The following is a 22,972-nucleotide window of genomic DNA, read 5'->3' as shown; positions in this document are numbered from 1 at the left end:
GAGCTTCCTCATGTAGAAATCACATGTGTAGCTTGATGAAGAGTTGGGTAGTTTATAATTTTTTTTGGCTTAAACCTGCTAGAATTGTTAGGATTAAATGGAACTGTTTGTGTCTGTGGTGAAATTAGAAAAATACCCAATTTGTGGTGGAGACTAGCTGAGTCTTACAGTGGAATAGTGAATTTCTGGAGTGTAACTTTGACCACAGCCACAGCTATTTGTATTTTTGGATAAAGCTTGGTTGAGCATGTTGTGGTGCCCTACACTGCCTCTTTTCAGGGTGACTTCCTAAAGGAGAGGGCTTCCAGACAGGCAGAGCCAGAGCTGCTCCCAGTGAGGCTGGGTGGGAAGAGCACTGTGGTGGAATGGGTTTCCTGAATTCCACCTCGTGGGCTGCCTGTGCTGGCTGCAGCATCCAGCTGAGCTGGGCAGGCAGCTCCGTGGGGAACGTGCCATAATCCCATCTGGGAGTCACAGGGATGGCCAGCTTTGGGCTCACAGCCATCCCAGCTATGGGTGCTTCACCCTCTCCCTCCCTCTTGCTGGAGCTGGCACCCATTTCCCACACTCCTGACCTCTCCCTGCTAGGACTGTGGGTGCTGCAATCCCCAGGACAGCAAACCCCCACCCAGGAAAGCCCTGCCAATGCTGTCCATCCTGAATAGCTCTAATCCACTCTTAATTCAGCTCCTGGATGAATTGAAGGCTGCACCCTTGCTGGCATCTCCTCCAGAGTATCCCATTAAAGCCATGACTCCCTGGCTCCCTGCACCCTCTGGGCCTTCCCTCATCAGGATTTCTGAAGCAAATTCAATCCTGGAAGTTTTTCATGGCAAGAAGAAGCAAATTCTTTGGTGTTGGGTGGCTGGCAAACAGGCTCTGCTCTTCCCAGTGGCAATTCTTAGCAGAGAAATTATTAGGGAGATCTTAACCATATAATATTTTGGCAGGGTGCTGGGTGGCACTCGCTGCTGCTGCAGTATGGTTTAAAAAAAAAATAAAAAAAGAAGGACAATAAAGTAGGCTTTTTTTTTGTTGGAAAAGAAGATTTCATGTTATCTGTGTTTGCAGGCTTTCTGGCTCATATGCTGGAGGAATCCTTGCTGCGGGGGTGTTTTCATTTTCCCGTCTAACATGGCAGTGGTCCATCACGGCGGAGGTTTTCAGCTTAAACAATCTGTTTGTGGGGCTGCTGATGGCTCTCACTGCTCATTTTGAGGAGGCATCCACTGCAAAAGAGAGATCAAAGGTAAAACATCTCAAGCAAAGTGAATAGTTCTTTATTTTTTTTTGTAATTGGTTTGCACCTGTTTGTTTAATTTCCTGTTCACTAACTGCTGATTTAGTTTTGTTTAAATAAAGAGGCCAAGTTTTGGGTCTTGCTTCAGCACCTGTGCTGGGTGGGGTCCATCTGTGACCTACCTGGATGTTCAAAAGTGACAAACATTGAAAAAACCCTGCCCACTTTGCTTAAGGATTGAGTTGGGACCTGTTGGATGGGTTTGGGATTGATTTATTTAATACTCACAGGATGGAAGCAGGAAAATGAAAATAATTTCTGTCTGAACATTTTAGTTCATCCTGCATCAAAGACACAAACTAGGCTGTGAGCGTTCAAGGTTTTGTTTTAAGAATTGGTAATTTTCTTGGGGGTAAATGGGTATATTATACAGAAAACTTCATCTAATCAGAAACCAGGTTCCAACTCAAAAACAGGAACGAGCAAATTTTCAATCATTTTTTCTTTTGAAATTAAATGTGCCCCTAAAATAATGGCATTGTTAAACACAGAGACTTTAAATTTCATGCTGTATTTTCTACTTTATAAGCAGACTAGTCAGCCAAATGATATTTTTGCTCAGCAGTCTTGTTCTTTCTACTTTTGTTTGCCCGAACATCTGATCTCCTTTCCTCCGACAGACTTGCCTGCTGTGACTCCTGTAAATTGTGTGAATAAAGGGATTTTTGTCGGGCTAGGCTAGAATTTCAGGAGTCTGCAGTAGTAGTTTACTCAGCTTCATGAGTTCTCAAATAACATGTTTTATCAATGGCTACAGAGACCGTGTTTTACCATTGGATTTTTTAACAATTATTATTATTTTCTAATGAGCAGCGTCCCGAGATCCCCACAACCTGAACTCCACAGACACGGAGCTGGGCATTTTCCAGCTTTCTCCCATGTTACATATGCCCAGTTTCCAATGGGATTTTCAAAATTAGATTTTCAGAAGCAGTTAAGGAGCTTGTTCCAATGGTTTTTGGAGTGTCTGGCATCCCACGCCTGGAAGAAGCCAGGCTGCCAACAGCAAGCTTGCAGTGCTTTTCATAAATCAGATGGTCATACAGACATCATATTGGAGCTCATCCATGTACTTAAAAAATGACTGAGGTGGTTCTGAGCTCTGCCAGGCAGCTCTGACACCCACAAAGGTTTTTCTGAACTTACGGCAAGGTGCTTCCATGGCAGGGCAGTGTCCAGCATGGAATGCTGTGCACTTAATTAAAAATTACAAGGTGATCCCATCAGTACACCAAGACAAGTGTTTGCATCTCACGCAGCACCCTCACCAGGGGCTGAAACAAGCAGGGGAGGTTTAGGGTGGATATCAGGAAAAGGTTCTTTCCCCAGAGGGTGGTTGGGCACTGGAACAGGCTTGAGGTTTTAGAATAATGAGGTGTCATCTTTAATTCCTTTGGCTTAGGAAGTTTGTGCAGCCCTGACTTTAGCCATCTGTGCCTAACAAAGAGGAAAAAATCATTCCTGCTACAGAAAATTATATTTATTTAGATAATGCCTTTATTTTAGAACATTTCTGAAAAATCACAGAGTGAACTGCTGGGCAGCCTCCCCTGTGCAGCTGGGTTCAGGAATTGGACTCATCCCATCATTATGATATGATGATGCTGCACAGGTTCTCTGTATGCATGGAGGCATGGCTGTTCAGCTGGACACTTCTTAAAGAATGTTTTCTGTTAAACACTTGAAATCTCCCTGTAACAAATCAAAAGTCCCCTGAGTTCTGTGTTACAACTGACCACTGCTCACTGGTGTATTTGCCTTTCTCCTCTAAGGATGCTGTGCTGAATCTTTTTGATCTCTGGATGATTTTGAAAACTTGTAAATAGTAATTGTGATTTTTATTTTTTTTTCCCTCCCAGATCTCTAAATGGGGTGCCTTTTGCTGTGGGCTCAGTCTGTGCAATCAGCACACCATAGTGCTTTATGTTGCTTGTGTTGTGCCCTGGGTTCTCACACAGCTTTTCAGAAAGAAGGTATGTATTTATAGACATTTACACACTCACACCTCTGTTTTTCTAAGGCTGGGGTTATTTCTTCTCCCTCAGGACTTGGGTCACTTCTAAGTTGATGTATGTGATTAATCATGGCCCACAGAAGTTACAGTCTGACACCACAGCCACTGATCTCAAGGGGTCTGGTTTAAAGAGGGGCTTTTGACAAGGGCATGGAGTGATAGGACAAGAGGCTTTAACTGATGGAGGGTAGGTTAGATTTAGATATTAGGAAGAAATTCTTCCCTGTGAGGGTGGGGAGGGCCTGGCACAGGGTGCCCAGAGAAGCTGTGGCTGCCCCTGGATCCCTGGAAGTGTCCAAGGCCAGGCTGGACAGGGCTTGGAGCAGCCTGGGACAGTGGAAGGTGTCCCTATCCATGGCAGGGTGTTAAGATGATATCTAAGTTCCTTTCCAACCCAAACTATTCTGTGGTTCTTTGATCACAGTTTAGGTCTTTGCTCATGCTGGTGATCTGTGATCCCCTTGTGTCCCTGGCACAGGAGTGCTCTGCCCCAGCTGCTTGTAAATACCCTATGAGCTAAAATAATAGTTGGAAGTAAAAACTCAGACTTCCCCATGCCATCAGCTCCCCTGGAGACGAGTTGCTGTGTGTTGGCTCCCTGGTGGTGACCAGCAGAAGCCACATCCACCCTGAGAAGTGTGCCACTTCTCAGGAGTGGCACAGGGCATAACTAAGCCTGGGTGAAGCACATGAGCTGCAAGAAATGTGATGCAATTCAGACAAGCTTGATCCAAAATCTCTTCAGCATCCCCAGCAACGCTCTTTTCTGGCCATGTATTTCCATTAACACAATCAAGAATCACTTCTGCAATATATTTGTAGTTTGTTTGGGGGTTTTTTTTTGAGCAGGGAGGTCCAGAGAGACCTCTGTGATTTCCAGCAAAGACAATGCTGTGCCAATATGATAATCCTGGGAAATACTTTGCACAGCCCAGTAGTGCCTGCTGCAGGAAACCACTGAATAAGATGGAAATGGATGGAAAACTGCTTTTTTAAAGTACAAATGAGCCACCTTTCTTCTCAAGGAGCTTTGACCACCATCATTATCAAGCTCCTTTCTCTGCTCCATAGATCATCACTCCCAGTAACCCCAAATGCTGAGGAAGTGCTTTGATTGACAGGGCAGTGGCTAACGACAAAGCAAGCGTGCAATATTCTAGGGTGGGATTTTCCAAAGCACTTAAAGGAGTTAGGCACAGAAGTCCCTTTGAAAGTCTTGTCTCCCTGACCCCTTAGGCAGTGTCGAAAATCCCACCCCAAAAGTTGGCCTATCCAATTTAGCCAGCGTAATCACGATCAAGGAAATGGCAAAACTGACTCCTGATGATGGTGATGATGTGTGCAGTTGTACTAGAGCAGCATTTATGTGGGGTGTTTTTGTTGTTTTTTTTTTTTTGCCAGATGGAAAACCAGCCAACTCTTAATCGCTGCAAAGTGGGTTATCTCAGCCTTGCAGTGCTTCAGCCATCTATGCATGTCATGCCATGATTTAAATGTGAAAGATGCAATGAGTATGATACTCATGAGTCCTAGCTAATATTATTTGCTTCACTTAAATTTCACCCTGCCATGCAAAGGAGATCAGTTTGATGCAGTTTCCTAGTAATCCACAAAATCGTAAGGTTTAACATAGCATTTTGTAGGGACTTACTATAAATTGAGAGATCAGCTCTGTGTAAATATATTTGATGTTTTTTCTTTATCTGTTCTTGAAGTTCCAGCGTGATTAAACTAAAATAAACATTGTTATGCAATATGACATATTTTGGTGCAGGAATTGTCCCTAGGCCATTTGCTGAAGTTGGGTTTATGCTTTTTGGCTGGATTGCTGCCTTATCTCTATCTGCCGGCTTCGTCCTACCTCAATCGAGCCCGCTGGACATGGGGAGACCAGACGACTTTTCAAGGATTTTTGACCCACTTTCTGAGGGAAGAATATGGGACATTCAATCTGGTAAACAAGGGTCACTTCCTAAATTGCTTCCTTTTCACTTATGCAACAGCAGAAGTGTTCTGTTTGTGACGATTAAGGGCTCGCGGGAAAGGAAATTGAAAATGTTTCATTTTTTAAGCATTCGTTTTGGATTTCGACCTCCTGACCTGTCAGGTTTTCTGGGAATGAATCACATGGCTGGGAAAGCAAAGAGATAATTCTCATTGCCTTATGGGGTGAGCCATATTATTTCCTGGGAGCTGTATGAGTGTCTTGTGTGTGTTGGAGCCCAAAGAACAAACTGTGCCAGAGGGAGTTTGTGACATCAATTTTATAGTGTTTTTAAGATGAATATTGTCTTATTTTTCTATTTTTAACTCAGACATTTAAAGAGGTCACAAGCAGTTTTCATTTAAAAGCTATTCCTCTTTAATTTGCTGAAGTTGAATTTAAGTGAGTGGTTGGTTTGAGGGCTCTAAATTATTCCTCTTAACTTACTAGTGTTGAATTTAAGTGAATGGTTGTTTTGAGGCTTCTCAGGAACCTCTGATCTGAGTTATTGAGGTCTCTGCTCTTGCCAAGAGAGGGAAGAGTCTGTGGTTGCTTTCAGAGTGTAGGGTTTGCATCTCCTCCTCCTGCCCTGACTTGAATGTTGGGCTCTGGCTCCCCAAGGAAATCACCAGCCCATCACCTCATAGTCTGTCCTGCTTCCAAGTTTTCAGAGCACAGGGCTGGGAAATCACACCACTGGAGGAAAAAAAAAAAACAAAAAAACCCCAAAAAACAAACAAACAAAAAAACCCCCCAAAACAATAAAAAGGTGTGGTCTACATGTTCTGTCCCTCCCTGGAGTCCAGAAGCCCCAGATCCTCAGAAATCACCCTTCTCATGCAGCCAGTGTGACACAGCATCACTGTCACTGTGCCCTTCCACCCTTCTCAGAGAGCTGTGTGGCTGTAGCATGTGTGTCAAAAGACATGAAAATTCCTGCTGCTGCCACTAAATCTGCCCAAAAACTCTTACAGAGATCAGGTCCAGCCTCTGAGGGACTTGTGAGACTTCCCCTGTTGTCCTGTTCCCAGCTGTCTCCTGAGAATCAGCCTCCACCGGGCAGAGCAGTACCAAGGCATGCAAATCCCTTAACTCCTCTCTCCATCAAATGTGATGAATTCAAGTTGATGTTCAGGAGGCTTAGGGATGGCCTGTGTGTAATCCTGCACCACAAATCACATTTAGGATGAACTTGTCTGAAGCAGGAGCAATAAATACAGCCAAATCCAAGTGCTTGGTCCTGGTGCCAGTTGGGATAATGCCAGAGCACTGCTGGATGGACAGACAGCTTCTACATCCCATAGCTCTGTTTTAAGGGTAGGCAGGGTCAAAAAAAAAGCCCAGAAAATATTTTGGAGAGGGTTCCACCTGTAAGCCATGGGTCAGAAATGTCATCTCTGTGATGGATGTGTCCCAGGCCATCAGCTGCCAGCAAGGTGGGGCTTCAGGAGCTGTGAGCTGGCTCTCCATCCTCTAACACTTATTTTTTAATCAAATCCTGATGCAATTAGGTATTCCATTTTTACTGAGATTAAATATTCCTTTCAGAACTCTTGAATCTGTTCACCTTATCTTTAATCTGGTAGCCACCACTTTTCCAACAAGCAGCAATGAAGGGAATTCCTCCCCTCCACACAGCATATCTTTTTCCCAGACCTGTGCCATGGATTGCAGGTCTCTGCAATAAAAATTCTCATTATCTCACAAAGATTTTGTACAGCTCTGCATTTGTCAGGGCAGAGGAGACAGGAGCAAGTCTGGTAAGCAAGGAGGAATTGAGCTTGTTCAGGATGTGGGGAGATGTCACAGCAAATAATTGCATCATGGAGATAGAGAACATGGCCTCAAGTTGTGGCGGGAAAGGTTTAGGTTGGATATTAGGAAAAAAAATTCACAGAAAGAATGGTCAGGAATTGGAGTAGGCTGGATGGAGATTCCAACACTGCCCTGGGCAGCCCATTCCAGTGGCAGCTCCAAAGCTTTTAAGGGCTGGTGTGACTTTTTTTTTTTTTTTTTAATGTGAATGAAGTGCTGATGAAAGTTATGGGATTGACAGCTTTGCAAACTCAGTGTTGCTGTTTAATCACATAACCCAGGGTAGTGCCTACAAGACCTGCAGGAGCACGTTGTCCCAGACTTCTGTTGTCTCTGATTTTAGGGACAGAGATCAAAGTCCCCCAGTCCAGGCTAGGAGGATCCAGGATCTATTTGTAGATCTCTACAAGAAAAAAAAGCATCCACAAATTTGTGAAGTTGGGAAGTGGTGGAGTCCCTGTTCCTGTAGGAATTTGAAAGCTGTGTGGATGTGACACTTAGGGACATGGGTTAGTGGTGGCCTGGGCAGTGCTGGGGGAGTGGTTGGACTCAATGACCTCAGAGAGCTTTTCCAACCCAAATGATTCCATGATACAGCAGAGATCATGGTTAAACCATATGACATGCTCTAATCACAGGATAATGAGTTGCCAGCACCTTGAAGAAATGCTTGTCCAGGGGGTGAATCCCTCAGTGTCATCACATAAAACAGGGATGTGGGAGAACACCTTGCAGTGAAGGCTTGAGCAGAGGCTGCTGCCTTTCTTGCAAACAGAAAATGAGAAGATTTTCCTTGCCCTGGTGATACCCAGTCAGTGTGTGGGTTCCTCATGGGTTTCCTTTGTTTTTATTTCAGGCCAAGTCCGAGACAGGATCCAGCATGGGGGAGATGCTGCTGTGAGTAACACCTTGGCTGTGCCTTTCACCTGTTGCTGCTGCTGTCCTTTGGGCCAGAGTGGCTCCTGTCCTTCCTTTCCTCACCCTGTCCAGAGCTGGGCCATGTCTGTCCAGCACAGGGACAGCATTCCTGCCCTCTGTCTTCCCCACTGAAGGAGAAACATTGAATCCTCCATCCCAGTGATTTTCCCTTCAAAATTCTTCCATATAACCCACCCATGTCCCATTTCTGATAGACTCAATCCCAGCAGAATGGGAATATGTTCTGTTGTGCTTATTCCCTGTCTCTTCTGACACTTTCATTGAGTGCAGGGAAGATTTTGGGGTTACAAATGCTTTAATTTCTCCACAGTTTCCAGCTGGCACAGATGAAGTCAGAGCTCTCCCTTCCTGTCCTTGCCCTGGCACTGGTGGCCTGTGTGAGCACAGCACTGCTGTAAGTTGAACAATATTTGCTTCAATGTGCATTTTTTTCCCCATTTTTCTTACTGCCTGCATGGGCAGCTTGTTTTGCCTTCTGCTTGCTGCTGCAGAAATTGCAGCAATTGGCTGTGGTCATCAATTATTAAGAGCAAAATATCCCTAACCCTGTGGCTTGGTAGGTGGCAAGCTTAAAACTCCTGAAATGCTGATGGCTTTGTGCTTTGAAAACAGAACTGTCATAGATGGCAAAGGTAAAGAAAGACTCATCAGCTCCTTGTGTTAAATGCATTTAGGTATGCAAGTACAAGCACATATAATTTTTGCTTTGTTTTCCATCATGTCTCAGGAGTGATACTTTTTTTTTTTTTAATAGGAAAAAGCAGCAGAAATCACCTGTGATCTGGCTCTTCACTGGAATGCTCTGCCTTTATTCCCTTTTCTTTGCTTGGAGAGCAAATTTGGATGTTACAAAGCCTCTGTTTCTAGGCGTGGTAAGTTGCACTCCCAAAGTTGCTGTGGCATGTTAATTTTTGAGAGAAACATTCAAAACCTTAAAACCACCTGACCAGCAGCAGGCACTTGTCTTGAAACTCCAGAAGGTGCCAAAATACAGCTCCAAGGGCAGGTTGGACGGGGTTTGGAGCAACCTGGTCTAGTGGAAGGTGTGGGATGGGGGGTGGAATGGGATGATCTTTATGGTGCCCTCCAACCCCACACCAGTTGTGGGATTCTCTCTCCTAGGTGGAGCGGTTCTGGCTGCAGAGCAGTGCTGTGGTGGCTGTGCTGGCAGGGCTGGGGCTGGCCACACTGGCCAGCCTTGGGAGGGGCACTGTGCTGGAGGGCTCCTGGCTGCTGCCAGGCCTGGAGTGGCTTCCTGCTCTTGCCCTCGTGGCTTCTCAGCTTTGGGCAAATTACAGGTGAGGAGTTCCCTCGGTGTCGCCTTGCAGGGTGACCTGGGGTGCTGCTGGGGTTTCTGTGCTTGGCTGGGAGTGGGAAGGGCACTTTTCACACCTCACCTAAGCTTACATGCTCACAGCCTCCAGAACCTCCTGGTTTGGTCTCCTCAGAGTCACCAACTCCAGGCTGTAAATGAGGATGTCACAGAGGTTGAGGGAAAAAAACTCTGTAGGTACGTTAACTTCTAAAAAACCCTTGTAAATCTGTGCTTTTTCTCCTAAGGAGGTTTGCAGAATTCATGTGGCCCAAACTTCTCTTGCATTCCTTCAGACTACCTTGTGCCCTGAAGGTTTTTTTCTGATTTTTCCCCCATTTTTGTAGATTTAAATCTGTAGTTTTGGGCTTCCTTATTCCATAACCTATGCAGTCACTTGGATAGAATCAGTGTCCTGGTAGGGATGCTCAGGGACAGGCTGACCAAGGAAGTGTAGACTTCATCCTCAGGAATCCTTTTTTTGGCACACCTTTGCCAAAGGCTTGTCCATAGGTGAGCCAATCATAGCTCCTGTCCTCAAGTGTCATCTGAATCCATACCTGGAGTATGTGGACACAACTTCAGTGAAAAGGATCCAGTCTTAGATCATGTAAACCAACTTCTGCCTGACACTACAAAAACTTGGGGTTTTCCACCTTAATGGAAACATTAAAGGATGAGGAAGATTTCAAATACTCTATGGAACCATTGTTGTACTGGCACTTCCAGTACCATCTAATACATTTTTAGATTTCGCCCAAAAAGAAATCAGAATTAAGGTGAAAGTGTGCAGTTAGTGTGTATTTTGGCAAAACTGTAGTGGGTGGTGCTTTCTGCAGGGGGTCTGTGCTTTAAATGCTTTCTTTCTGCATCTCATTTTCTCTGGAAATGGAGATATTAAGTTGTTGTAGTGATTCAGTTGTTGACACTCTCCATTCCTGGAAGTTCAAGGCCAGGTTGGATGGGGCTGGAGCAACCTGGGACAGTGGAAGGTGTCCCTGCCCATGGCAGGAGTGGAGTGAGATGTTCTTTAAACTCCCTTCCAGCCTAAACCATTCTGTGACTCTGTGATCCAACCTGACCAGGGTGGGTTTCCCCTGTGGGTGCCCATTGATAAAATTGTCCTGAATTTCTGCAAAGCCATGCAAATACCTGGTTTAAAGATTCTGTTTTTCCATCTGTTCTCTTCAGCACTTGTGATCAGAGCAGCAACTATGTTATTGATAAGTTTGCAAGGAACGTGCTGTCCTCCATGCCAACGGGAGCAGTGATCCTGCTAAGAGGAGACCTGCCTGGGAATGCTCTTCGTTACCTTCATTATTGTGAGGGGATGAGGCCAGATGTCACCTTGGTGGACCAGGAGGTAAGTTCAGAAAGTGCTGTTTAGAAAGGCAGATTCAGACATCAGCTGCAGTTCAGTTGTTCTTTGAGAAGGTCTCTTAAAACTCATGATGTGGAAATTAATAAAATTGATGTTTTTTTTAAAGAACTGTGGGTAACCCTGGGATGGAATGTGCACATTCCTTTTTCAGTGAGAAATGGGAAAACAAACAATTACAGGATGGGTCACCCACACTTCCACTGCCACATCATCCTCACACCTGTCTTTGCAACTTTGCATACCCAGTTCCTGGTGTTTAACCAAACCAAATCCCTGTTGTGCGTCTTACCAGCAGTGGCTATTTTATGGTGGAGTGAGGACCATGTACCTGTGATCAAAAGGCACTGGTGACCCAGTCTGGTGCTGTGGTGTGACCATGGTGGCCCAGTCTGGCCACGGTGACCCAGTCTGGTGCTGTGGTGTGACCATGGTGGCCCAGTCTGGCCACGGTGACCCAGTCTGGCCATGGTGATCCAGTCTGGTGCTGTGATTTAACCATGGTGACCCAGTCTGGCCACGGTGACCCAGTCTGGTGCTGTGATCTGACCATTGGTGGCCCAGTCTGGCCATGGTGACCCAGTCTGGCCATGGTGATCCAGTCTGGTGCTGTGATTTAACCATGGTGACCCAGTCTGGCCATGGTGATCCAGTCTGGTGCTGTGATCTGACCATGGTGGCCCAGTCTGGCCATGGTGACCCAGTCTGGTGCTGTTATTTAACCGTGGTGACCCAGCCTGCTCTCGTGTCACTGCTGACGTGGTTGGTGACATCCCTGAGCAAATGGTCATTGCTCCTGCAGAAACCATTTCTTCTGGATGCAAATCTTCTGATGGCTGTTCAGATGGTGACAATGGCTTCTATTCCAGATGATGACTTACGGGTGGTATTTACCCAAGCTGGCAAAGCATTTACCTGGTGTTTATTTTCCTGGGAACCGGTGGAATCCTGTGGAAGGAACATTACCCGACGGGACACTCGCCTTTAATCTCCATCGTTTCCTCAAAGTAAATAAACAGTAAGCATTTATTTCATATGTAACAGCTTTCCTAAAATCTCTGACCTTTTTTTTTTCCTCTTGAAATTGTTTATGGAACAGCTTGGTACTGCATCCAAAAGACCAATTTTCTCCACTGACTTCCTCCCCGGTGGTGAGATTATTTTTGCAATTAAAGCAAAATATCTCTGCAGAAGTAACTCCATCCGGATATAATATTGCCTGTTGTTTTGAGGTTGGTTTGGTTTTTAGGAAGGAGAGGGAAAAAAGGTGATCTGCAGAGTGTTTACTGATGATTTTTTTGTTGTTGTTGTCAATACAATTCATCACAGAGAATAGGAACATTCCTGTGTACTCAGAATGACGATGGTTGGAGAGCAAATTGCTGCTGCTTCTCCTTTGTGAACATTGTGGCCAACTGATTAGCATAGAATGAATGTATTCCAGGAATAATCATCATATAAAAATAGCTTAGTAAGAGTGGAGAAAGGATTAGATACTCACACGAATAAGAATAGCATCTGCATTTAGACTAGCTGGGGTGAGCCCTGCGAGGCTGGGGAGGCACAGGAGCACAGCCAGGTGCCAGTGGGCAGAAATGGGCTTCTCCTACAGCTTCTGGCCTGTTTGGGAGGTCCAGGAGAAGGGGACAGGATGTGCCAGCTGCTCAGGATGGGCAGATGGGAATTCTGTTTTCCAGACTGCCCCAAAAGGTGCCCCAAAAGGTGTGGTTTGGTTTGCTCAGGGACACGGGGTAGCCCATGGTCTCTGAGGTGGCTTCACCATTGCTCTCTCTGTTGGTTTTTTTGGCAGTAAGGAAGTGTTTGTCTGCATAGGTCTTCATGAAGGGGACTCGACCTGGAGAAGGAGCCACTCACTGTGGCCCTGGGGGACGTGTGAAAAGTTGGTTCCTTCTGGGGCTGTGTTTGACCCAGCAGAGTGGATTCGTCTCACAAGGAATCTCTATAACTGGACTGAAGACTATGGCAGGTACAAGGCAGAGGAGCCTCTGCTCCTTCCTGCTCATCATTTTCTGCCAGCAGCATTGCCACACCTACTGCAGTGTTAAAGAAATCAAACAAGAGCCATAATCTCAATATTTTGTGTTCTGGAGAGGTAGCAGGGAGAAATTCTTCCCTGTCAGGGTGGTGAGATGCTGGCACAGCCCAGAGAGCTGGGCTGCCCCATCCCTGGCAGTGTTCCTGGCCAGCTTGGACAGGGCTTGGAGCAACCTGGGATGGTGGAAGGTGTCCCTGCTCATGGCAGGGAGTTGGAATGAGATGATCTTTAAGGTCCCTTCCAACCCAAACCATTCCATGATCTCTGATTTTTAAGAGTGTGAAAACCAGCAAGGACATCTCTAGTCAAATATGAGGTACAATTCTGACCTTAAAACTTGATCAGGATCTAAAATTATTGAGACATCCAGAGGTTTGAATGTCATAGGCTGACCTGTGGTGGTAAAAAACATCTCTGGCTCTGAGATCTGGGATGCTGTGAAACACCTGATATGCCAGAGGCTCCTTCTGTAGAGAGAGAGGCACAAAGTTTTTTGAATGACAGAGAATCAGCTGAATTGCCTGCTGTCAGAGCCACAGGCTTCATGACAAGTTTTCTTCTGCCTGGGGTGTCTGTAGCTGGGCTGGAAGGGTTGTGGTGGGTGAAACCCAGCGACGTGGATCTGATGGCTGAATTTTATTTCCATTCCCATTTAGTTTCAGCCCCTCTTCCTGGGAAGCTGTCGCCAATGAGGAGATGTGGCAAGCCAGGTAATTTTCCTTTGCTCTCTTCCAACAGGCAGTGGGCACTGCCAGCTCAGTGGTGTGGAAACACCCACCAAAGCAGGCAGCTTGATGGGCCGTGGCCTTATTGGGTGTGCACGTGCCAGGCTTTAGAAGGAAAAGGCTGGCAGGATGAGATGAAGCATGCAAGGCTGCCAGCAAAGCCTTCAGGAAAGTGGCTGTTTTGTTCACCAAAAGGTTCTGCTCAAAGTGTCTCAAAGGTAGTTGGGGTGTAGCGTGAGGAAATAGGTTATGGAGAGAAATTTATGTCACTGGTGGCTTTGCTGTCCCATGTGGACGTGTTGAAGCTGTGTATAACCCTGTGATGGGAGCTGGTTGCATGAAGCAGTTACCACATGGAAGTTTTTCTCCTTTTCCTAGGATGAAAACAGCTTTCTTCATCTTTGACCTCGCAGAAACGGCCAGTGTGACTGCAGAAATGAAAGCACAGCTTTACACATTTGCATACACTGTAAGTCCTGGGTTTGGGTTAGGACTGCTCCCTGCATCCTAATTTTTTTGCCTCCCTCATAATTTTTTTACCCCCTTTTCTTTTACATTTCTAGAGTCCATGTAAATACAGTGTTTCTACGCTGCAATCTTCACTCCCCTTGTTCATCCAAACTGGGAGCACAGCCGATTCACAGAGATTTGTTCAGGGATTTGATCCATTCCTGCTTGCCCCTCGCTCATGGAGGATGCCAGCAGCAAACCAGTCAACACCCTGCTTTTGCTATAATTATGTTGTCTGTGCTGGGCTCCAAACCCATGCCAAGAGATTGCTTGTCCTGAAGTCCCCTCTATGCACTTGTCCCCTCTGTCATTACACAGTGCAGTCTGAGCCAGCAAGTGTAAAATCCGACAGTCTTCTCGCTGCAAATTAATTCTGCTGCATTTCACACCAAAGAATAACACCCATAAGCTGCTGTAGGTATCTCTGGAAATACTGGACTGCCTGAGATGCCAACAGATGCATGAAGTGATCAGTGTGTGTCAGCAGAGAGGAGCAGTATTTCATACTCCAGCACAGAATCAACAAATGGTTTCCTTAATTCTTGCCCATTTTGCTGTGATTTTTGCTGTTCTGCAAAGTTCCCGGGCACATGCCTGCTGTTGAGCTTATGAATATTCCCACTCAAGTCAACAGACTGCTTAAGTCCTGTGGAAGACATCCTGATCTCCTGAAATATTGAGTAAATGTCTTGCAGGCGCGGCAGTTAAATCTCTTTTTTCCCCCAGCTTGGTGTAACACCTCTCCAGGGGAAGCACATAATGTGCTGTGGGGTTATCACCATCATCTGTAATGTTTCTAAACAAACAGCTGCTGTTGGAAGGGAAACGTTTCAGCCCCCCTTGGATTTCTGATTCATGCTGCTGAATGGCAAACACAGAGCAAATTACAGAAATACTCCAGCTCTGGACTTGGACATCTAAATAGCATCTGTTTCTTTCCAGGCAGTTTTGAAGCACTGTTAAAAGCTGTTGCTCCCACTTTGTTCAATTAATTTGCTGCCCCTAACTTCTCTCTTTTTTTTTCTTTTCTTTTCTTTTTGTTCTTTTATAGTCATACAAAGAAATTGTCAACTCCCATCCCCATCACCCGGTGAACTGGCACAAAAACTACGCCATCGCCTGCGAGAGGATGCTGCGCCTCGGCCGGGGGGACCCCGAAACGCTGCTCTCCCAGACTGTGAAACACTTCCTGCTCTACACCCAGAGGGCAGAGGATGATCCCCAGTGCCAGGACATCCTGCAGGCTGTGCAGCACCTCAGGAAGGAGCTGCAGGGGCTGAGGAGGAGGAAAGTGGAGCTGAGGCGCAAAGCTGGGTAGCTCCTGGTCCTGCTGAAATGTTGAAGTTGGAACTTAAAATCTGAGATAGTCCTTGGCAGCGTGAGAGTGGTTTTAAAAGGTGTCAGAAATGGCAGCAGAGAGGAAATCCAGTGTGATCCCCTCTGCAGGAACATAGTGATGTTTGATTTCTGTTGCCAAATGAACTTTTTGGGGGGTAGGGGAGAAGCTCACCACTAAATAAAATATCAGGTTTCAAAAAAGAAAGTCTTCTTTTACAAGAAAACTCTGAGTTTGTACTGTGAATATATATATTTTAATGACTGCAGCATCCATTCTTGATGTAAAAATGTATTTAGCATTTTATTCTTTCCTCTGTTGCTGAGCCAAGAGGTTTCCTAAAGCCATTTTTCATTAGCTGTGCTGTGCCTGTGTGTTTTTGTGGTGGGTTTCCAGCAGGACAAGCTGTGGGATGGTGCCCTCCCAGGAGCCTGGTCATTCACTGTTTGGGATGTGCTCTGAGCCCTGGCTGTGCCTGTGCCCAAGGGCACTGCAGAATCAATCACAGAATCCCAGGATTGTTTGGGTTGCAAGTGACCTTAAAGATCATCTCATTCCAACCCCCTGCCATGGACAGGGACACCTTCCACTAGCCCAGGTTGCTGTAAACTCTGTCCAACCTGGCCTGGAGCATTGCCAGGGATCCAGGGGCAGCCACAGCTTCTCTGGGCACCCTGTGTCAGGACCTCACCACCCTCCCAGGGAAGAATTTCTTCCCAATATCCCATCTAACCCTGCCCCTCCTTCACTTAGAAGCCTTCCCCCCTTGTCCTGTCACTTCATGCCCATGTAAACAGTTCCTTTCCAGCTCTTCCTTTAGGTACTGGAAGGACAGGGTGTCCTGCTGGAATGGAGTGGATAGAGACCAACCCATTTTTTTCTGCCTCCCGTGCTTTTCAGGGATTTCTCCTTTCCTTCCCTTGGGATTTTATGATGGGATAGACTTTATTGCTTAGAGTTCCAACAGTGAGCAAGCAACTTGTGTATTTTCCCTTGCAGAGGATCTCTGCTGAAGCAGTGTGACATCTGCACTGGGGTGGGGGGACTGTGGTCCTGAGACCCACCTGGGATGTAAGAGCAGCTCCCCTGGGATGCTGCTCCCCTGGATGCTGCTCTCTCCATGGGTCACGGCATCCCTGCTGTCGCCTGTCTGGGCTCTGCTGGGGATGCCAGAACTGCAATTTTGAAGATATCAGGGGTTTAACCAAAAGAATTTGGTGTGGATCCACTCTGCTTTTTAATCTGCCCCAACAGCCAAGTGACTTCTGGGGTTAACAAGAACTCATCTTCTTTTCAATAAAAATGTGGTTTTCAATATTTTCGTAAGTTAACAGTACTTCAAATACTTAAAACAGACCCAGAACTCTGGGGGTGTTCCTGTAAAGCCCCGTTCATCCGAAACTTCAGATGTTATTCTGTGGTTTTGTGATACCTCAGCCCAGTGTTTTGCAGGAGACAAATTGCTGCCAGGTCAGGATTTCTTTTGGACAGGTAACATTGTCAGAGAAGAAAGACGTACTTCTGTAAAGATCACATTATGAAACAGCATCTCTGGAGCAGGTTGGGATGGGGGCAGGAGAGAGGGGTGTTGCAGGTGGATTCTCTGCTGGTCTGGAGTTTGAGGTGTGTGTAGGGACACGTGGCTGCTACTCCTAATAGATCATTTTAAAAGTGGATCACTTCTCTCTCTCCAAGTGCTGATTTTTCCAACTTTCACTGAATACTTCCCATATAAAAATCATACACGTGGCTGCTACTCCTAATAGATCATTTTAAAAGTGGATCACTTCTCTCTCTCTCCAAGTGCTTATTTTTCCAACTTTCACTGAATGCTTCCCATATAAAAATCAAGCTGCTGTCTAGGAATCTCTAACTCCAGTTGCAAAATAACATCCTTTATTTTTCACTCTGTCACTCTTGATTTATTTTTGTAGTATATGATTTCCATAGCAATTCCCCATTAATTCCTGTGAACCATCCCTGTACGAACAGCAGATGGGAAATGAGCAATAAAAAGAGGGAAAACTGTGGCTTCTGGGTTGCAGAGCCACAAAGCAGAGGGGTGAGAGGGAGCAGGAGCAGTTCAGGGGTGTCATTTTAACTCTTTGTGTTGTAATTGACTACATTTCAGGTCGGCTGTGCCTCACTTAAATCTCTTCCCTCCTCTCAATCCCTGCAGAAGTGTTTGTACAGAGAGAGGGAATATCACACATTCCTCCATGCAGCTTTCTCAGCGCAGGCTTTCTCCTTCCCTTCTCCAAACCAGTCCTCCAGCCCTGGCAGAAAAGCATCAGGAATCCAGTTTTTGAATGCTTTTGTTACCTGCATTATTGCAAATCCATTCAAGCAAATATACTGAGCTGAGGGTTTTCTTTATCTTGATTAGATGCCCCTCCTTAGCCGCATAGTCTTGAAATAATTGGAAGCTCTTGTGGACCCCACTATCTGCTCCGGGAGAAAAGAGGGGCTGTGCTGAGTAAAGTATCACCCTATATTGTAATAAGCAGTGGTGGAGGCTGCAAAAAAGGACTTTACCACCAGCAAAAGCCTTCCAGGTGTGAAGAGCAGTGGGATGGTGATGCCTTTTTTAGGGAGAAAATCAGAACCGTGCCGTTGACGTGCTCCGTGTCCTTACAAATCCTGCTCACACGAGATGCAGGGATCCGTGCTGGGTGTTCAGCACAAGATATGCCACGGAGGGGGAAATATCCAGCACTGATGGAACTTCCAAAATTCCTCCCCCTGAACCTGTTCAAATGAGATTTGCTGGTGCTCGCAGACGGAGCCGCTGCGTGGATGTTGCTGAGCCTGTTGGCTAAAAGGCGGTGCGGAGGGATGCTGGCAGAGTTTAATTTTTATCAGCTCCTCTTAGGTGGCACCCTGAAGTTTATCAAACAAGCAAAGCTGATTTGCTCTTCGTTAGTCTCAGTTGCATGAATCGGTTGCCAAGTAAACAGGATTTTGCATTTTCCTAATTACTTTCATATTTGTGTTTTACCTCTATTTGTTCTCTTGCAAAACGGGTCCTAATAATTAGTCAGGCTCCTGCTGCCTAGACCTGAAAAAAAAAAAAAAAAGGGGTGGGGGCAGAGGGGAAAAAAGACTTCTGAGGGTTTTTTCTCCCTTATAAATTCATTTTTGTTACAAGCATCTTTTATACATATTACTAAAGGGAGCGCACTAAGAAATGCAAATAATAGTTCTTTATTTTATTATGACAGTTAATTAATAGCAACCTGTTTTAATGAATAAAGTCACTCAGAGTCCTTCAGCACTTCCTAAGTAGAGGCCAGAATCTGTAGGGATTCTTTTTTCCCCCCCATTGTATAGCTCCAAGACTCGGCGCACTATATAGGGGCTGTATAGAAATGCTCGCTAATGAAGAGGGAGGGTGAGGAACTTGTCTGCATTCAAAGATCACTGGTGAGTCATTCAGCGAGAAAAGGCCCCTTGCTAGGAATAGTCACAGTTCCGCGGCATTGTGCTAGCAAAAGGGTTTGATCAAAGGTCTCCTGCCGAGCTTGCATGGTTTCCTTTCATACGACGACCATAATTAAAACCACTAATTCTCTTTTAAAATGCTGCAGGATGCCATGTAGGCATCTGTCTGGAGTGTCCTTTGTGCTGTCGGGAGCTGTTAAGGACCAGCGCCGAGGGCTTTTCAGCGACATGCCAGTCAGGAAGGTGATTCGACATAAGGGTGCCTCTGAAGGCTTGACAGGGCCTTGACTACACAATTCCAGCTGAATTTGCCCCTTGTCAGCTGCCAGTAAATAAATCTCAAAGAAGAAGGAGGAGGGGGGGAAAAGCTGAAGTTTCATTACCTGATCCCCGGGGCTTTGTTGGTTTTGGCATCGCCCAGGGGGAAGCCCTCGCCCCTCAGGGCCCGGAGCTGGAGTTGGCCATTGCAGACCCCGGCGCCCGGCGTTTGAAGACCGTCAATACTTGTAACAGTTCAGCTGTTAGGAAGACAAATAAATGGAAGAGCCCATTAATCCCCTTTGGGTACTCGGTGCCTTTTGCCCTTTTATCACAGCCTTATTAGGTTCCTACTCATCTTGAACCAGGAGGGATGAATTGAAGTTGTTGAGCGCTAATTGGCAAAGACTTTTCATTGCGGGCCAAGAACTTTCACTGACTTGAAAGTAACTTCGCCACGGGGAGGATCAGCAAATTTTTCATTGCCATTAAAACAAAACACCCAAAATCCCTTTGGGATTTGATGTGGTGTTTAGAAAAAAAAATTAGAAAAATATATTTTAAAAAAAAAGAGGGAACTGCAAAATTGTTGGGCTTTTCCTTCATGAAGATGTTGGCAGCTTGTGTTTGCTCTTTAAAAGAGAGTGACGGAAGCAGATGTGGCTCAGGGAGATCCACCCAGAAATGCAGTTGGAATTCATGTATCCTATAGGTGTGCATTACCCAAACCTACTCATGGGACTTCCCAAAAGCAGTGGGAGATGGTCTCTGAGGGGGAACCACTGTTCTGGGCAGTTTGGAACCACGGCAGGGTCTAGCAGAGCTGTGCTGAGGTTTCCATATGCCAGGGGACAATTCTGGCTGACCTAGAGTACCCCTGGATTTAGTGGTGGGATTTATAGATGGGAAGTATTTCAGCATGGAGGCATATGGATGTTCCCATGTAAATTGGTTTTTAATGCTGATTTTGGTAAGTGCTGCATGAATTTGAAGGTACTAATTGACCTCTCTCCTCATGCCCCCCACACTGAGCATTTTAAACAAAGACAGAAACTTTTGCAAAGTTATGAAAGCATCTTGTACATGAGAAGTGAGAATGTCATGGGCAATCTCCACCTGGAAGGCATTGAGCTGAGGGTTTCAGAGCATAAAATCCCACTGATGTGTCCCCCAAACTCTGCATTTGAGGGACTCATGAACCAAGGTGTCCACACTAAGGATAGCATCTCCCACTGGGATGCCAGTGCGTGTACCCTGCAAAACCCACATGTTTTTCCAGGGACTTCCAGGACTTGGAAATGGTGCTACCTGGGCAAAAGAGCAGCTGAAGCTCTCCCATCACACCGTGGGGAATGAAGACATCATTGTCAGTACCCTTGGAAAGGCTGTTTGGATCTGCCTGGTGGGTTTGGAGTGTTGCTCCTGCCAGGTGGCTGTGAGACACTGCCCAGCCCCACATATTGGAGGGTGCTGGTGGCACCACACTGTCCCTTCTCAGGAGCACTTGAGTGTTCTTTGTTGTTCTGGAGCTGTAGCATACTGCTGCTGGTCAGATAGAGCAGCAGCTTGCTGAAATTTGGGGAAAAAACATGTAAGAGGAGCATGGGTTTGGGTAGTTTTGGGGTCATGTTCTTTGATTTAAGTAGTAAAACCACTTGAAAAAAAACAAAAAACAAAAAACAAAAAAACCACATCTGAAAAGACCCCTGCTCATGAAGCCCAAGGAGGATCTGCTGTCTGCTTCAAGCCTGAAGGATTTGGCTGCCCAAATTTTTTCCCAAAATTTATTATTTCTCCTTTGCTGCATCTTGAAGCTCCTGTTACATTCAAAGTTGACTTTTCAATAAAGGCTTTTTTTGGAACAGAATGAAAACAAAGAATCAATACAAAATCACTTTATTCAGATGAATGGAGGGAATTTGTGCCGGTGGAGGGCTGGTTGGAGAGGGTGCTGTGATTGACAGCATCCATCCATCCATCCATCCATCCATCCATCCATCCATCCATCCATCCATCCATCCTTCACAGCCTGCTTCTAACAAACTGGAGATTTTGCCTTCTGTTGGGTTGAACAAACCCAAGGCAAACATACTTTTCCCAGTGTATTTTATCAGTATGTGTATTTTAATCCTTGATGTTCCCATTCAAAACTGGGCTTTGCTGGTGAATGAGACATGATGGCCTCCAGGAAGATGAAGGTCAGCCCCGATACTTTGTGTACACGAGGGTTGCCATTTTTGGAGGAAGAGAAGTTCTTTGGAAGTGATTATTTCCAGCATTTGGGAAAGAACAAGTCAGAATTTACTACTCAGTTACAAGCTGTAAGGTTTTGGCATCAAGAAAGCGGGGTTTTTTTAGAAATCCACAATCATAATTTTGATCTTTAAACTTAATTGAACTAATTCAATTAGACCATGCCAGTCTTGCATTTGATTGAAGACAGCAGCTTGGTTTTGCTAGAAGGTAAGAATGAACCATGGATAATTCTGACTAGATATGAAAGAGGATTTTTCTATCTTGTGGGGGCCCAGGAGGGAGGTCGGAGCCTTCTTTGGCTCAGTGTATCAGCTTATGCTGATATTTGGTCAATACGCCCTGCTCACCCATCCCATTGACTCTCCTCCAAACCTACTGAGACCTGCTCTTTGTCACTTAAAAATTGGAATCTGTGACGTGACATGAAGCTTCTTCACTTGCTGTTTTATTTAGAACCATTTTGAGCAACGGTCACCTTCAAATAAACTTATTTGCAGAAAACATGAGAAAGGTGGCCAATATGGGCTACATGTTTTGTCCTCATTTTCTGAAGGCAGTGTCCTATCAAGGTCCCCAGCACATGGGTGACTTCAAATATCATTGAAAATATTGGGGTTCATTGTGCTTTTAAATTCAGTGACATCGCTCACAACACTTTAATTCTTCCAGTTGTTCCTGGTGCTAAAAACAACCAGTTTGAAGAAACCCCAGGAACCCCTGAATATCCCCCTTTTTTTTTCCCCCCTCTCCCAACCGCGATCTAGCTTTTTACCATTTCCTTAATGTTTGCAGCTAGAAATACAGCTTAAGTGGCATTATGCTAAGTAATTATTCTTACAGGATGTGAAATGAAACAAATTTTGCACAGCATGAAATTATTCCTGCCATGGATGGCGTTCGGCGGCAGATTTCTCCGTTTGGACCACAAACAAGGCTCGGTGGCAGCGACACAACGCAAAGCCAGAGGAGGGGGGTGAGCAGGGAGGAAAACACTACCAAAGGTAAGTCCTTGTAGCAAAAAAACATTTTTCTTTTTTTTTTCTCTTTTTTTTTTTTTTTTTTTGGCTGGATCAAATATTAAACCTGCTACTACAAATTTCACGCTTTGCATTCCTAACGCAGATGCCAAGGGATGATGCCAAAAATTAATTGGAAATAATATTCCTTGCCTTTGTGTGCTGCATCCAGCAGAGGGCACAACAGATAAGTGATGGGTGAGACGCCGGATCCGCCGCCACTGATAAGGCTGCTCGGAATTATTTTCTGCAAAAATATGTAGCAACATGCTTTGGTGCTTATTTCCATTTGGGGATGTGGTCTGGAATAGAGGGTTTAGATTTATAACCCTTCCTCCCCCATCAGCCCCATAAAACATTTTCGTGTTTTGCCCACTTTGTGTTTTGTTAAATTGCTGGGGTTGGTTTGGTAAAGTGTGGGAAGCTGGTTTGGTCTTTTGAGTGGCGTCTTCAGTTAAAAATTAAATCTTGGCCGCTGACAGGGATGTATCTTGTGGTAGTGTGTTCTTCCAACAGTGTTTTTGTGTGGGTTTCTAGGGGTAAATAAAAATGTTACAGAGTGAAAAAAAATCCCTAAGGCAAAACAGGTTGGAGACAATTATAAGGAGGGGAATATTGTCACTTTTATTTAT

At 45.4% G+C, this 22,972-nt stretch overlaps 1 protein-coding gene across 2 annotated transcripts in view; it reads left to right on the top strand.

Moving 5' to 3' along the window:
* The window catches only part of TMEM260 (transmembrane protein 260), a 33,198-nt gene extending 17,626 nt beyond the window's left edge, over window positions 1-15,572 (top strand). The window contains exons 4-16 of one of the 2 annotated variants that reach the window (XR_005627868.1): window positions 1,072-1,249; window positions 3,160-3,273; window positions 5,089-5,268; window positions 7,970-8,010; window positions 8,363-8,446; window positions 8,807-8,924; window positions 9,175-9,350; window positions 10,556-10,727; window positions 11,612-11,749; window positions 12,576-12,729; window positions 13,455-13,508; window positions 13,902-13,992; window positions 15,085-15,572. Coding sequence is in view for 1 of the 2 variants with exons in the window: in XM_039712903.1 (XP_039568837.1) it covers window positions 1,072-1,249; window positions 3,160-3,273; window positions 5,089-5,268; window positions 7,970-8,010; window positions 8,363-8,446; window positions 8,807-8,924; window positions 9,175-9,350; window positions 10,556-10,727; window positions 11,612-11,760; window positions 12,553-12,729; window positions 13,455-13,508; window positions 13,902-13,992; window positions 15,085-15,351 (1,801 nt within the window). In the remaining variant the exon portion in view is untranslated. Of the gene's footprint in view, window positions 1-1,071; window positions 1,250-3,159; window positions 3,274-5,088; window positions 5,269-7,969; window positions 8,011-8,362; window positions 8,447-8,806; window positions 8,925-9,174; window positions 9,351-10,555; window positions 10,728-11,611; window positions 11,761-12,552; window positions 12,730-13,454; window positions 13,509-13,901; window positions 13,993-15,084 lie in introns of both variants that reach the window. The other variant, XM_039712903.1, reaches the window with a different exon arrangement.
* Window positions 15,573-22,972: the final 7,400 nt, after the last annotated feature.

Source organism: Passer montanus, unplaced genomic scaffold (genome assembly GCF_014805655.1).
Source record: "Passer montanus isolate IOZ18808 unplaced genomic scaffold, ASM1480565v1 scaffold27, whole genome shotgun sequence".
Lineage (NCBI taxonomy): Eukaryota > Metazoa > Chordata > Aves > Passeriformes > Passeridae > Passer > Passer montanus.
The sequence above is the reverse complement of the archived record's forward strand: the minus strand, read 5'-3'. Positions and strand labels throughout refer to the sequence as shown.